A 12,997-nucleotide genomic window follows, 5' to 3' on the forward strand; every position below is an offset into this window, starting at 1 on the left:
AAATAATGAAAATTTATCCACTAACAACTAGAACAACTCTTTCTACACATCAGAGTCATTGCCTCCTTCAGTCTGGCGATTTTCCTACAGAAGTACCTGCTTTGCTTCTATTCTTGGTATTATTTTAGTCAAAGTTTTCGTGTTCTTCATGTCTCTATTTGCTACCGGTGTTTTGACACTCAAAAATCAAAGGAAAGAAAATCACAAAACTCCTGCTTCTCTAATTTAATGAAGACATTACTGTACCATCATCATCATCATCAAGTGAAAGAAAAAGGAATTTAAATATGTAAAACCCTTCCAGTAGCAGGATTAGCAAAACTGAAAGCATTGCAGCCCTTTCAGTCTACTATGAGGAATGAAGTATCACTGTGCCCCTTTTTTCTGTTGGGAAAACTGAGGTAACCGGCAACCGCAAGATGTCAGAATGTCCCATAGCAGATGTACTTATTCCTGATGTGAGAGCCTCTGTCGCTTTTTCAAAGCACAACCCGTGCAAAGGAAATGATCTGATAAAGTTGGTGTTACACAGGAAAAGGAGAGGGGAGGGGAGGTTGCGGGGAGCCGGGATGGGCGACGGTCAGTGATGGCGATGGAGATGGTTGATGGTGATGGTGGTGACGGTGGTGATGATAGTGACGCCGGCCGCCTCCTCTCCCGCTTCTCCATCACTGCCTGTCTTCTCTGCCTCTTCGGTCCCAGCATGCCTATGCCGGGAGAAACAGCCGACAGAATTTGCACCCAAGCCGCAGTCCGCGAGCGCAATGCTGCAGCGCCCTGGGAGCCGGCACCCCTGCGCGCCGCCCACGCTCCTGCGTTCCCCTCGACAACTCCGCGGTGGCCCTCTCGGCCGTGGCCCCTTTATGCTCCCCGCGCCCCCTGGGCGGGCACTGTCGAGCCCCACCCCATCCTATCCCCCGAGCCCCCAGGGCCGTACGTGGCTGGATGAGCTCGGGCCCAGCATTACCGCCCCCCTCTCGACCCCGGAGCACCCCGACCCCGGCCCGCTCCCCGCTGAGCTCCCCGTGCGGCCCGGCCGCCGAGCACTTACGCCTGCACTGGGCCCCGAGATAAAGGCTACACAGCCCCTGGGCCGCCGGCTTCTCCCACAGCTGCGGCTGTGGGGAGGAGGATGGGGGCGGGGTTGGGGGACCCGGAGGAGGGGCGAGAAGGGGGCATCGGGGGAGGGGCCGCGGCGGTGGCCGCCACCCGAGCGCCGAGGCCCTGATTCGAGTCACCCTCTCCGGCCCTCCACCCTTCAGGGCGCTGTCCTCCTGGGTCCTCAGCCCGAAAACCTCCCCGGAGGGACCAGGGTACCACCCCTGGGGTGGAGGGCGCAGAGTGAGAGGAAGAGGAAAAGGAGGATGGGAGACGTGTTGTGTTCGTCTGTTCTTTTTTTCCCTTCTTCCTAATCACGATCCTTTACATCCACCCCCGCGTCCCCGAGCAATTTAGGAAAATGCCAGACTCTGCATCACCTGTACAACTCTGGAGGTGTCCCCACGACCTCCTCTCTATCCACAGACGCCTCTCCACCTGATGGCCGGCCGATGCAGGAAGAGTAGGAAGGCCCCGGGGAAGGAAGGTCAAGTGCCAGACGCCAGGCTAGTGCGAGGGAAGCAGGGGAAGAACGCCAGCATCTAGAGCTCTGGAAGAGGGGCCACGGCTTACTTGTCTTCGTTCCTAGCGAGATGTGTCGAGAGTGGAGGGTGGAACAGACCCATGCTGCCCTCCGCAGGCCTGCGGGGAGCTGCGAGTCTGGTGAGCTTCTCTTTCAGGGAGAAGTAACACTTCTGCTTGACTCAGTCATTGTGCCTTATTATGAATAGCATGTTTTATTTATTTATGTTTTTACATTTTTATTATGGAATTTAAAAAATCAAAAGTAGAGAGGATAGTATAATGAACCCACAAGTGCTCAGCTCCAGCTTCAAACTTTCTTCTTCCTTCTCTTCCTCCTTCTTTGTTTCAGTCCTTCCTTTTTTAAAATTGTATTTATTGAGTTAACACTGGTAAATGACGTTACATAAACTTCAGGTATACAACAAATCTAGTCACCATATATTGGGTTGGCCAAAAAGTTCATTGGTTTTTTTTTTTTGGTTTTTTTTTTTTCCTGCAAGTTTGCTCTAATAGGAATTATTTGTCTTTAACTTCATTCAAAACAATTTTGTTAGATTGTATTGTGACAGTAGTCATATCAGCGTAAATTTAAAAAAAAAAACATCAAATTTGGTAAATTTTTGTGTAGTCATTTTAATATTAAAGATGGGAGAAAATACACAGCATTTTTGGTACATTATGCTTTATTATTCCAAGAAAGGTAAAAATGCAACTGAAACACACACACACACAGAAGATTTGTATAGTGTATAGAGAAGGTGCTGTGACTAAGATTAAATATGTCAAGTGGTTTGCGAAGTTCCATGCTGGAGGAAGGAAGGACAAAAAAGCCCCTTTCAGGCCCTCTTTACCAGTGCTAACTATCTCTCTTTCCTGAAGTCTGTCAGGTATATGACTGTTGTTCCTCTGAGTCTCTATTCCCAGGACTAGGAAGATTACTAAAAACATCTCCCATGCAGGTGTTTGAAAACTTATATAAACAGGACATACCAGACCAGAGCACCCAGACTCTGAACCCAAAGATAACAGCAAAACAAACTGAAGCCTGAGCTATCAGCCTGAAACTTCCTTATTTACAACTAATTGCCATGACTACCTAGACAAAACCCCCTCCCTCTTTTTTTATCCAATAAAAACTCACAGCCCTTAACTCTCAGGGCTAGTGCATTTCTCTGCACCTAGCCCTTTCCCTCTCTTGAGACAGTAAAAACTGCTCTCTGGATTTTCTTCTCTGTGAATTCTTCACCTTAACACTGAAGATTTCTCGCTGGACGATGCTTCATGATTGAGTAGCGGTCAAAGTGAGCCATTAATTGAGAATAATCAGTGTTATACCTCACAGGAGACAGCTGACATATTCAAAATCTCCATATCAATAAAGCTGATTGGGAAAATGAAAAGTATGTCTTTTATTCTATGGAAAAGATCATATGGACTTTTGGGGCAGCCCAATATTTGACCTGCCTTACCCACTTTGCCCCCCTCTTACCCCCCTTCCTCTCTGGTAACCACCATTCTGTTGTCTATATCTATGTTTGTTTTGTCAGTTCATTTGTTACTTTTTTGTTTTATATTCTACATATAAGTGAAATCATGTGTGTTTGTGTTTGTTTTCATCTGACTTATTTCACTTAGCGCAATACCCTCAAGATCCACCCATGTGGCAATATGTCATTTTATAGCCATGTAGTATTTCACTGATCTTATATATACATATGCCACAGCTTTTTTATCCATTCATCTGTTGATGGACACTTGGGTTGCTTCCATGGAAATGTCTGGGCTATTGTAAATAATAGTGCAGTGAACATAAGGGTACATGTCTTTACAAATAAATGTTTTCATGCTTTTCAGCTAAAACAAGAGGAATTGCTAAATCACATGGTAGTTCTATTCTTAATTTTAAAAGGAAACTCCAGACTGTTTTCCTTGGTGTCTGCACTCCACTCTTTTACTCACCCTCTCTCTCTATCACAGATGGAGGCTACCCAAAGACATTTTAAACACATAATTACAATATCATTATTCCACCTTACAAAAATCAAGAATAATTCCTTAATGTCAGCTGATTATGATTTATGAACAGCTGACAGTTATTTCTTGAGCAGCTATTATTTGTATTTAGTGCTTTACCTATGGTGCTCTGCTTTGGTAGACAAGGGTTGTGCTGGATTGTTGCTAGCCTGCAGTAGCTCACAGAGCATGAATTAGAGAACACTGATCCTCCAGGGGCCAGGCACTCCTTACCATGTCCCAGACCTTTTGAAAATTTTGACTAAAGCCTATCCTTCCAGAAAAATGCACACACAATTTTGACTTACATCCCAGGGGTTTCCATTCAATCCTCATAAGACACCTGAACCCAAGTGCAGGTTACAAACTACATTGCTGGGCTGAGGTGTTCCTTGCAGTCCCATCAAGCCCCATGGGTGGGATCCTAAGGATTCTGCTGGGATTCCCCACCCCTCACCAGGACAGCTGACTTTCCCTCTTGTCTACTGGGATCCCTAGGGCCTGAGCACAGCAAGAGAGTCAAGCTAGAAAGTGAGCCTTCTTTTCCTAAGGGGAAACTCTCTATTTAAGACCTGTGCAAGTACAGGCTAGAAATGGATTCTCAGCTGTACCTCAGAGGGACATCTTTCCAGGATGAACCCTTTGCCCAGGGTATCTGTATAACAAAACACCACCTATGCTCTTCACCAAACTCTTACATTGGGAGTCAATGTAAAAGTTTGGTGAAAAAAGAAAGGGGTTGTTTATTTAAAGGTTGTATAGATTTCAAATAATGGTGGACTTCTGCCATTAAGTCCAACTCCCTTTAAAACACCCCAAAACATATCCTGCCCCTGCCCCCTTTGCCAAATCAGTCCAGTTTCAGAATATGCCAGTCAGAGGTACTGTCTTTCAGAAAAGCAGAGATCTGCAGTTCAGCATCCCCAGTCACAGTTCAGCTCTAAGCATCTCTCACAAATCTGTGCTTGGTGAGGCAGGTCTCTGCACAGCTTGTCAGCTCTGCCACCATGTTCTCCAGGCCAGCTTCCCAGCAGGCATCCTCCTCTTTCTTACTCCAGACCTTGTGGCATGCTCTTTTTCAAAACTACATGGCATCTCCTTACACACCAGACTTCATGGCGGACTCAACCCCCTTCTCTTTCAGCCTGCCCTTATTTTAAGTGTTTGGCCCAGAACTTCCTATGTGACCTCATATCTGCCCCTCCTATGATGTGCTACTTTTGCTAGTCCTCCTGTATCTTTTACCTTCTTTTGGCTGCCATCTTTAGTCAGGGAAAGAGTTCCCTGTGACACGGGCATCCACCTCCCCTGGCTATGTCATGAGCCACTGTATGCTCTCAGAGTTAGTACACCTTCTACCCTGGGCAGCAGTCCTAGCTGTTCAAGAAAGGCATAGCTATTAACTTGCCATTGCTATGCAAAGTATCTTTAAATGCCTTATCATCCACTTCCCCTCCCCCAACCAAGGAATGTAGGGAATAATTCAGGGGAACCCTCCCTCTACCCCATTACATATGGACATTCAGCTTATCTAAATTCCCTAACAGCGGAACTGAGTCATGCCCATCAGTGTTAGACTTTGGGAGCACAGTTAAGAGGTAGCCCCAAAGAGCAGTCATGATGCAGGCTCTGGACTCAGACTACCTGGCATTGAATCCTTTACCTCTTGCTAGCCTTTTGACCTTGGGCTGGCTACTTGATGCCTCTGTGCCTGTTTCTTCCTCAGGAATAAATGGGGTTGTCATTGCAACCTGACTACTTTGGCTACCAAGAGGCATTTATGTGTGCCGGTGCCTGTCACAGACAGGTTAGAAAGGTGCTCAGAGCAGTCATGCTGCTTGTACCCTGTGGGGTTGTGATGGACTTGGCTCTTTCAAACCCCATAATGGAAGGCTGGCTGGAGGGATGCTGGGCCAGAAGGAATGTGTATTGCTTTGGAAATGGATTGTAATTCCCTCCGTATCTGCTTTTGGGAATGGCTTTTTGTCCTGTGTGACTACTTCTTGACTTTTTCCTTCTGCACTATGCACTGAGATAATGTAGTTTAGAGTCATATACAAAACATGTGCCCCCCCTAGTCTGGGATCCCTTAAAACAGGGCTCAGACTCAGGGAGGAGTCATTCTGCTTCACTGACCTGCTACTGTTGGTGCTCCCTGTATGTAATGTGAGTAATAAAGACTATGACTGCTCCATCTAGTCCTCCTTGTAGTTTTTTCAGCTTATCTGAATGAGCAATCAAGACCCCAGGGCTTGACCTCCTGCATTAGTCATTGGCAGAATTCGAATACCCTGAAAACTCCCCAAGCTCAGTTGACTGTGGGCAACATTATGCCAAGTAGGGGAATGCCAGGAGGAATCCCAGGCTGGTCAGCAAATTCTGTGTGGTATGACATGGCAAATTTTCTTCATACATGGAGATTGCCATGAGACTGGGGGGTGGGGGGCTCCCCTGAAACTTCTGATAGCCTCCTACAAACCTTTCAGCATATGGGAGAGCAGTGCATCCTAGGGAAAAAGAAAGACCTCACCATTTCACCTCCGCTGTGGGCTGGTTAATGTTGGCAGCGCTACATAGGGTAACTGAGAGACAGATAGTGGCAGAGGTGTACACTGCATATGTAGAAGAGGAACTGAAACTAGAAAGGAGTATGCATCTCCTAATGGTGTACAATAAGGACACCCTAGGGAGACAATTAGGACAGACCAGTGAGCAATTGCGGACAGACTAGCACCCACTCACATGCGGGCAATTGCCGCACAGCTTGACTGGAATTCTCACAAGTGGGATCCTATAGCTGAAAGTGAAAGTGACTCAGATGAAGAAATTGTAATAGATGAGAGCAGGGAGCTATAGAGGTAGAAGAAGGAAAACTTATGGCTTGTCTGATTATGACTCAGAAGATTAAGACCCAATAGCCACAGCTGTGGCAGGGCACTCCAGTGCCACCTCCCCAGCAGAACTTGCACACTATGGTACGCCCCTACATCCCTACCAAACTAGAAGAGCTGGCTATTAAGTTCAGACAGAAAGGTTCAAATCCATCATGGTGTGGCTGTTGTGGCTGTTGTGACATTTTGCTTATAGAGGATGAATTAAAACATATGTCTTCTGTCACCACCCATCCCTCTTTGAAACAAAGAATTCAGGGGGGCTGGAGCCCAAGCTGGTCACATAACTACCTTCCTTATGTGGCTGATGGCTGACTGTAGGGCAGCGTGGCCTAATGAGAGGGATCTACCCTCCTCTAACCCATGCTGGACTAGTTTACTAGAACTCCTGCAGTTCATCTGGGAGCTGGGCATGAGACACACCAATTATAACCCACAGTTCAATGGGCCAGACATGGAAAGATTTACCATGGGAATAAAGGACTATGTTGTGCAAGCAGCAACCCTGCCTTACTTCGGCACCCTGATAGCTATTTTGCTCACCAATTTTGTGCAAGAAGTGGCACAGACAGTTGCTGACCTAGGGGAAGTAGAGTTGCTGAGATGAAAGGACTAAGACAGGTAGAAAAGAAGGACAAGGAAGGGAAAAAAGGGGAGAGAATCCAACTGGGAAATGTAAGCAGAAAGGTCCAGTGAAAGTAACCCACAAACAACTATGGAATGATCTGGAAATGTTGGAGTAGATAAAGATGAGGTAGACAAGAAGCCTAACCACATTCTTGTAAGTCTGTGGCAGCAACTGAAACCTGAGCAATAGTTCCAGCCCATACCACATCTATTGTCCTAACATTGGAATGGATGCCATCAGCTGGAATGGTCCCATCAGCACCCCCAGAGTGAACACCCTACTTGGCTGATTTCATGGCTGCCCCACTTGTGGAGTTGTTGCCAGCCCATCCAGAGGGTGATCCACGGAGTTGGATCTTTGTATAGGGTATGGCCAAGGGACCTGCTTACAGGGACCCAATGGGGACCAGAGGCCATATGTAGAACTTACTATTTACTGATCCCCAAAGAATGTACAGAGTGTTGGCTTTATTTTATACTGGTGCAGAATGTTCTCATTTATGGTAACCCACAGAGATTTAGATGGCCTATAACTGCCATTGATGGCTATGGAGGACAGTCCATTCCAGTGCAAGCTGTAACACGGACTCTTGGAATCGGGCATTTACCACCATGCCCCTATAAGGTATATGTTTCCCCTCTCCCTAAGTATATCCTAGGAATTGACATTCTAGCTGGCATGCACCTATAGACCACCGTGGGGGAATTTTGCCTCCAAATACGGGTTATGAAAGCCATTTGAGAGGGCATGCCAGACACCCCCCTGTGTCACTTCTCACTCCCCATAGCATAGTGGCCACAAGACAAAACTGCCTTCTGGGTGGCCATAAGGAGACTGGAGAGATCATAGAAGAATTGGTTAAGATGAACATCATCAGACTGGCCCACAGCCCCTATAACTCACTTGTCTAAAAGTAAGATGGAACTTGGTGCATAACTGTAGATTATAGACAACTGAATATGGTGATTCCCCCTCTCTTTGCAGCCATGTCTAATATAGCTAGCCTCCTAGACCAGCTCAGCCATGAGCTGGGCACATACTATTATGTATTTGATTTAGCTAATGTCTTTTTCTCTATCAATATTCATCCTGGAAACCAAGACCAGTTTGCCTTCAACTTGGAAGGCCTCCTGTGGATATTTATTGTTCTGCCTCAAGGTTACTTGCACAGCCCTACTGTTTGCCATGGCTTTGTGGCTGAAGACTTAGCTGCATAGATTGTACTATCTTCTGTAAGATTGTGTATTACATTGATGATATCATACTGACCTCTGATTCTTTACACAGTTAGAGCATGCTACTCCTCAGCTGTTGGTTGATCTCCAGGGTCAAGGATGGGCAGTCAATTCCAACAAAATCCAGGAACCTGGATTGTCTGTCAAATTCTTGGGTGTTGTTTGGTTGGGTAAGACAAAGGTGATGCCTGCTACTGTGATAGATAAGATTCAGGCTTTCCCCATCCTGTAGAAGCTGAAGCAATTATAAGAATTTTTAGGGTTGTTGGGATACTAGTATGTTTTTATACCACATTTAGCTTAGCTAGTGTGCTCTCTTTATTGCCTCACCCACAAAGGAGTCAGCTGGGACTGGGACAAAGAGCATGACCAGGACTCTAAGGCTTCTAAGCAAGCAGTGAAGATTGTACAAACACTGGGGGTCATAGGTCAATCTCAGGCATGTGATTTAGACATCCACATCACCCATGAAGGCTATGCCTGGGGCCTCTAGAAATGGCATGGGCGTACCATGGTGCCAATTGCCTTTTGGTTCCAGCTCTGGAAGGGGCCAGAGGCTTGAAACAACCCAATAGAACAACAAGTGAAGGATGTTTACCAGGCTGTCCTGGCTACTGAAGACATTACCAGACTGGCTGAGGTTTGAGTACATACAACCTATCTCATTGCTTGGTAGGTACAGAACATGGTAAACTGACCCAAGAGTTCAGTAGCACAGATGGCCACTGACTAAGTGGAGTGCATATCTCCAACAGAGAAGTAAACTAGAGATGAGCCCTCTGATCCAAGATTGCAGCACCTCCTGGGTCTGGTTACTTACCAAGATGTGGGCACAGAGGTCCCAGCTCCTCTTCCCATACCTGGGCCTACTATTAAAGCTATTAAAGAGAGATGAGCACCTGTGCCTGAGGATGCCTGGTACACTGATGGCTCCTGCTATGGCCAGCAACCCCCCTGGAGGGCGGTGGCCTACCAGCCCAGCACAGATAGCATATGGATGCAAGATGACTCAAGACAAAATAGTCAATGCGCTGAGTTGAGAGCTGTCTGGATAGTCATAACCTGAGAACCTGAGCCAGTGACCATCTGCACAGATAGCTGAGTAGTATGCAGAAGACTGACCCTGTGACTGCCTTGTTGGCAGAAAGATAATTGGCAAATAGCTCGAAAACCCTTGTAGGGGCAGGACTTATGGAAGTACATTTACAAACATAGTCTGGAAAAGGTAATAATTATTTACCATATCAATGAACATCGACCTCTCTGCAGCCCTGGCAATGCCAAGACTGATGACCTGGCCCATATCTTCTGGTTGGAAGAGGCTCCAGCAGAAGACACAGCCAAGTGGTTCCACCAAAAGATGTACTGTGCAGGACAGAAGACTTTATAGGAAGTGGCAAAACTTGGGTCCTACCTCTCTGTTACTCCAATGTAGCCATGGCCTGTCAGCAATGTGCCATCTGTGCAGAGAAGCACCCTTGCCTGCTGCCCCAAGATACAGGTGGCCTGCAATGGGGGGACACCCTACTGTCCCACTGGCAGGTTGACTACATTGGCCCCCTACTACTATTTGAAGGCTCACCCTATGTCTTAACATGTGAGAACATGACTACTGGTTTTCTACAAGCATACCCATGCAAGCGGGCCATTCAATGAACCATCATTTGAGGCCTAAAGCAGCTCTGTGCTGCCTATGAGACCCCGGACATCATTGAATGCAACCAAGGCACCCATTTCATGGTACATCAAGTACAAGAATGGGCAGATAACCTCAATGTAGATTGGAAATTCCATCTACCATACAACCCCACTGGAGCTAGTCTCATTGAAAGACAACCCTAAAAGATGCCCTGAAGACTCACTCTAGCTCATTCCAGGGGTGGATGACCCATCTTTCTGACCGACTGCCTTCAAGCCTTGAATGAATGGCCTAGGGTAGGACAAGCATATCCCATCACCCTCCTCATTAAACCTTGGGCAGCACCTATCCACTTGCAGTTAAGTACACAAAAGCCTCTGCTATGCCCTGGGCTGGGACAAAATAACACGCTCTTGCCAGTGCCCCAAGGCATACTCCCAGAGAAAAGAACCCTCACCTGGCCCTGGCAGGCACAGGTATAGTCCTGCTGGTGTTCCTTGGTGGCTCCTTGGAGGATGGGACTTGTCATGGGGTTGCAGCTGGCACCCATGGTAATGGCCTCTTGGCCCCTTACCCTTGTTTGTTACAACCTATAGCAGACCTTAGTTCCTAAGGGAATCTACATAGCCTCAGTTTGGCAGGTATACCACACCTCCCTCAGCCCTTTGAGTACAGGAGGCCCTTAGCCTAGTGCCAGATAGTGCATGGTACCAATGGCCAGGGCATCCACCAGTCAGTATAACCATATTAACCAAAGACTGTACTGTGGTGTGTCTATTGCCAGACTGTGAAGATCTACCTTTATTAGTTCCCATTAAGTATCTCTTTTATCACCCTTAGACTCTGTTCTGAAAACTCCTTTTTACAGTTGGCCAGTATGCTAGCAGCCATAAGTAACAATTCTGATTGTTGGGTCTGTACTAAATTTCCCACTGCTGCCTCTACAGGCCTATCATGGTAGATCCACCCTGTGAACCAGACATGTTGGGACTGGCTGCAAGGCTGGAAAGCTCCTGACCCTCTCTTCAAGCAGACATGTGAAAAGGTGTTTTCCCTGATGAGGTAACAGGCCAACCATACCAAGCCATGGCTTTTTTTAATGCAGTTTGGGGTGGCGTGGGGTGGCTGTCAGCATTACAAGTAGAGGTGCAACGATCTGTGCCCATATGTACTGAATGCAGAAATAGTACCGTAAATGAGTCTGTTCAGCTCATGGGGTGGATGCTGGCCGCCGTATGTAGGAAGATTACAGTAATGACTGTTACAGACAACTGGAGTCAGTCTACTAGTAGGACACAGGCCTACCCAGTCCCACGGGGATATGGTTGGCCTTACCTCCCATTTAATTGGGCTGGGCGTTGCACCTGAGGAGAGCTATACACCCTAGGGTAGATGTTAAATATTTTTGCAAGTGTCACTCAAAATTGGTACTCATTTTGGGCACCCTATTGAGTCAAGCACTCTGACTGGTGGTTCTACCCTCTAGCCATTTTTGTGACCCCTGCAGGTACTATTATAACCCATGAAACTGGTAGGGCCCTAAAAAGTCACACTGCAATAACCTTTAATCACTCCAGACACTCAGCCCTGGGTTCTGATGAGGTAACTCAAACGAGGAAAGTTGTGCTGCAGAGTAGAATGGCATTAGACTGACTCACTGCAGCACAGGGGGAACCTGTGCCATTCTGCACACTGAGTGTTGCTTATAAGTCTCTGATAATTCTCACAATGGATCCCAAGCCTTAAACTACTCTAGGAGCTGAAATTAATCATTTATTGACCACAGCCTCTGACCCCTTTACAACTTGGTGGAATTGTCTAGGTTCCTCATGGCATTCCTTTCTCCTAGGTCTCTTTGGATTTTGTCTTACATTGTTGGTCTTGAGGCACAGTCTTTACTGTATTTGTGGTTTATGGATGCAATGTGCCAACATGCTCACCACACAGGTCCCCTATCAGAAAAATGTAACACAAAGAATGTGCAGTGAGAGGACTTCTGGCCAAGATGGAGGTGTAGGTAGACACACTTCATTATCCTCCACAACAATAAGAAGAAATACAATTACCTCAAAACTAAAAACAGGACTACCAGCCAATATGGAGGCATAGGTAGACGCACTGCATCTTCCTCACAACTAAGAAGGAATTTACAACCATTTCAAAACTAAAACAAACGCAAGAATATCCAGATAATCAAACTACATGAAAGTTCAACAAAGAAATAAAGAAATATTTAGCCAGAAAGGTAGGAGGGGTGGAGCCGGGATGAGAGAAGGAGGAGCAGGGCAGCAGGAGCTGCAGAAGCAGAGTTGGGCAGGGGCAGCAGGGCTCGTGACCATGGCAGTGGCTCAGAGACAGTAGCTGCAGCAAAAAGCAAAGTCATACATTTCAAACCTGGGAAGTATCCCATCCCCAGACCAGACCGATCCCAGACCAAAACCAGATCATGCGGCCCACACTTCCAGTACCCAGGAAAATAGAGCCACATTGCTTGTGCCTGTGAAAACCAGTGGGGGTTGGGGCGGATGAAGAAACTGTCGGTCTCTCAAAGGAGATAGCTTGCTTAGTATGGGAAGGGGGAGAAGTGCCTGGAAAAGTGGTGGCAAGCGGCACTGCTCCCTATCAGACCCCTCCCCTACATAGAGCGCCACAGCGTGATGAAACAGGTCACCAGCACTAACAAATACCTAAGGCTCCACCCCTTATAACATAACAGGTGTGACAGCTCTACCTAAATCACAGAGACACGGGGATTGACTGTGGGAAAAGGGGTTGGGAGTGTGGGGGGAAGCAATGAGGGAAAAAGTGGGACAACTAATGGAAAAACAATAAGTTTTTAAAAACCCAGAATAAATCAAGAGGCAAACACAGAAAGCTGTCAAGATAAGAAGACAGAGAAGTATGGTCCAAAAGGGCAGGGGTGCAGATCAAGGTTCCAGTGGGAGAACTAAGTGATGAGAAAATAGCA

General features: G+C 46.8%; 1 protein-coding gene across 1 annotated transcript; it reads right to left on the reverse strand.

The window, feature by feature from the left end:
* Positions 1-233: 233 nt before the first annotated feature.
* On the reverse strand, positions 234-5,381 carry LOC150006583 (uncharacterized). Its single transcript, XM_090280766.1, has 4 exons — positions 5,300-5,381; positions 1,479-1,605; positions 1,052-1,386; positions 234-707 (listed from the first exon to the last, which is right to left on the reverse strand). Exons 1-4 carry the CDS (start codon positions 5,379-5,381, stop codon positions 448-450), a joined length of 804 nt encoding a protein of 267 aa, XP_090136892.1. The 3' UTR covers positions 234-447.
* Positions 5,382-12,997: the final 7,616 nt, after the last annotated feature.

Source organism: Furipterus horrens, unplaced genomic scaffold, assembly GCF_987537825.1.
Source record: "Furipterus horrens unplaced genomic scaffold, mFurHor1.1.pri manual_scaffold_6, whole genome shotgun sequence".
NCBI lineage: Eukaryota > Metazoa > Chordata > Mammalia > Chiroptera > Furipteridae > Furipterus > Furipterus horrens.

Excerpts from the sequence above, each read along its gene's own strand:
- LOC150006583 (XM_090280766.1), bottom strand. The coding sequence starts at position 5,381 with ATGACAACCCCATTTATTCCTGAGGAAGAAACAGGCACAGAGGCATCA. Across the intron at positions 1,387-1,478 it reads ACACCTCCAGAGTTGTACAG|ACGAACACAACACGTCTCCC; the intron begins GTGATGCAGAGT and ends AAAAAAGAACAG. Across the intron at positions 708-1,051 it reads TCTCGGGGCCCAGTGCAGGC|GCATGCTGGGACCGAAGAGG; the intron begins GTAAGTGCTCGG and ends CTCCCGGCATAG.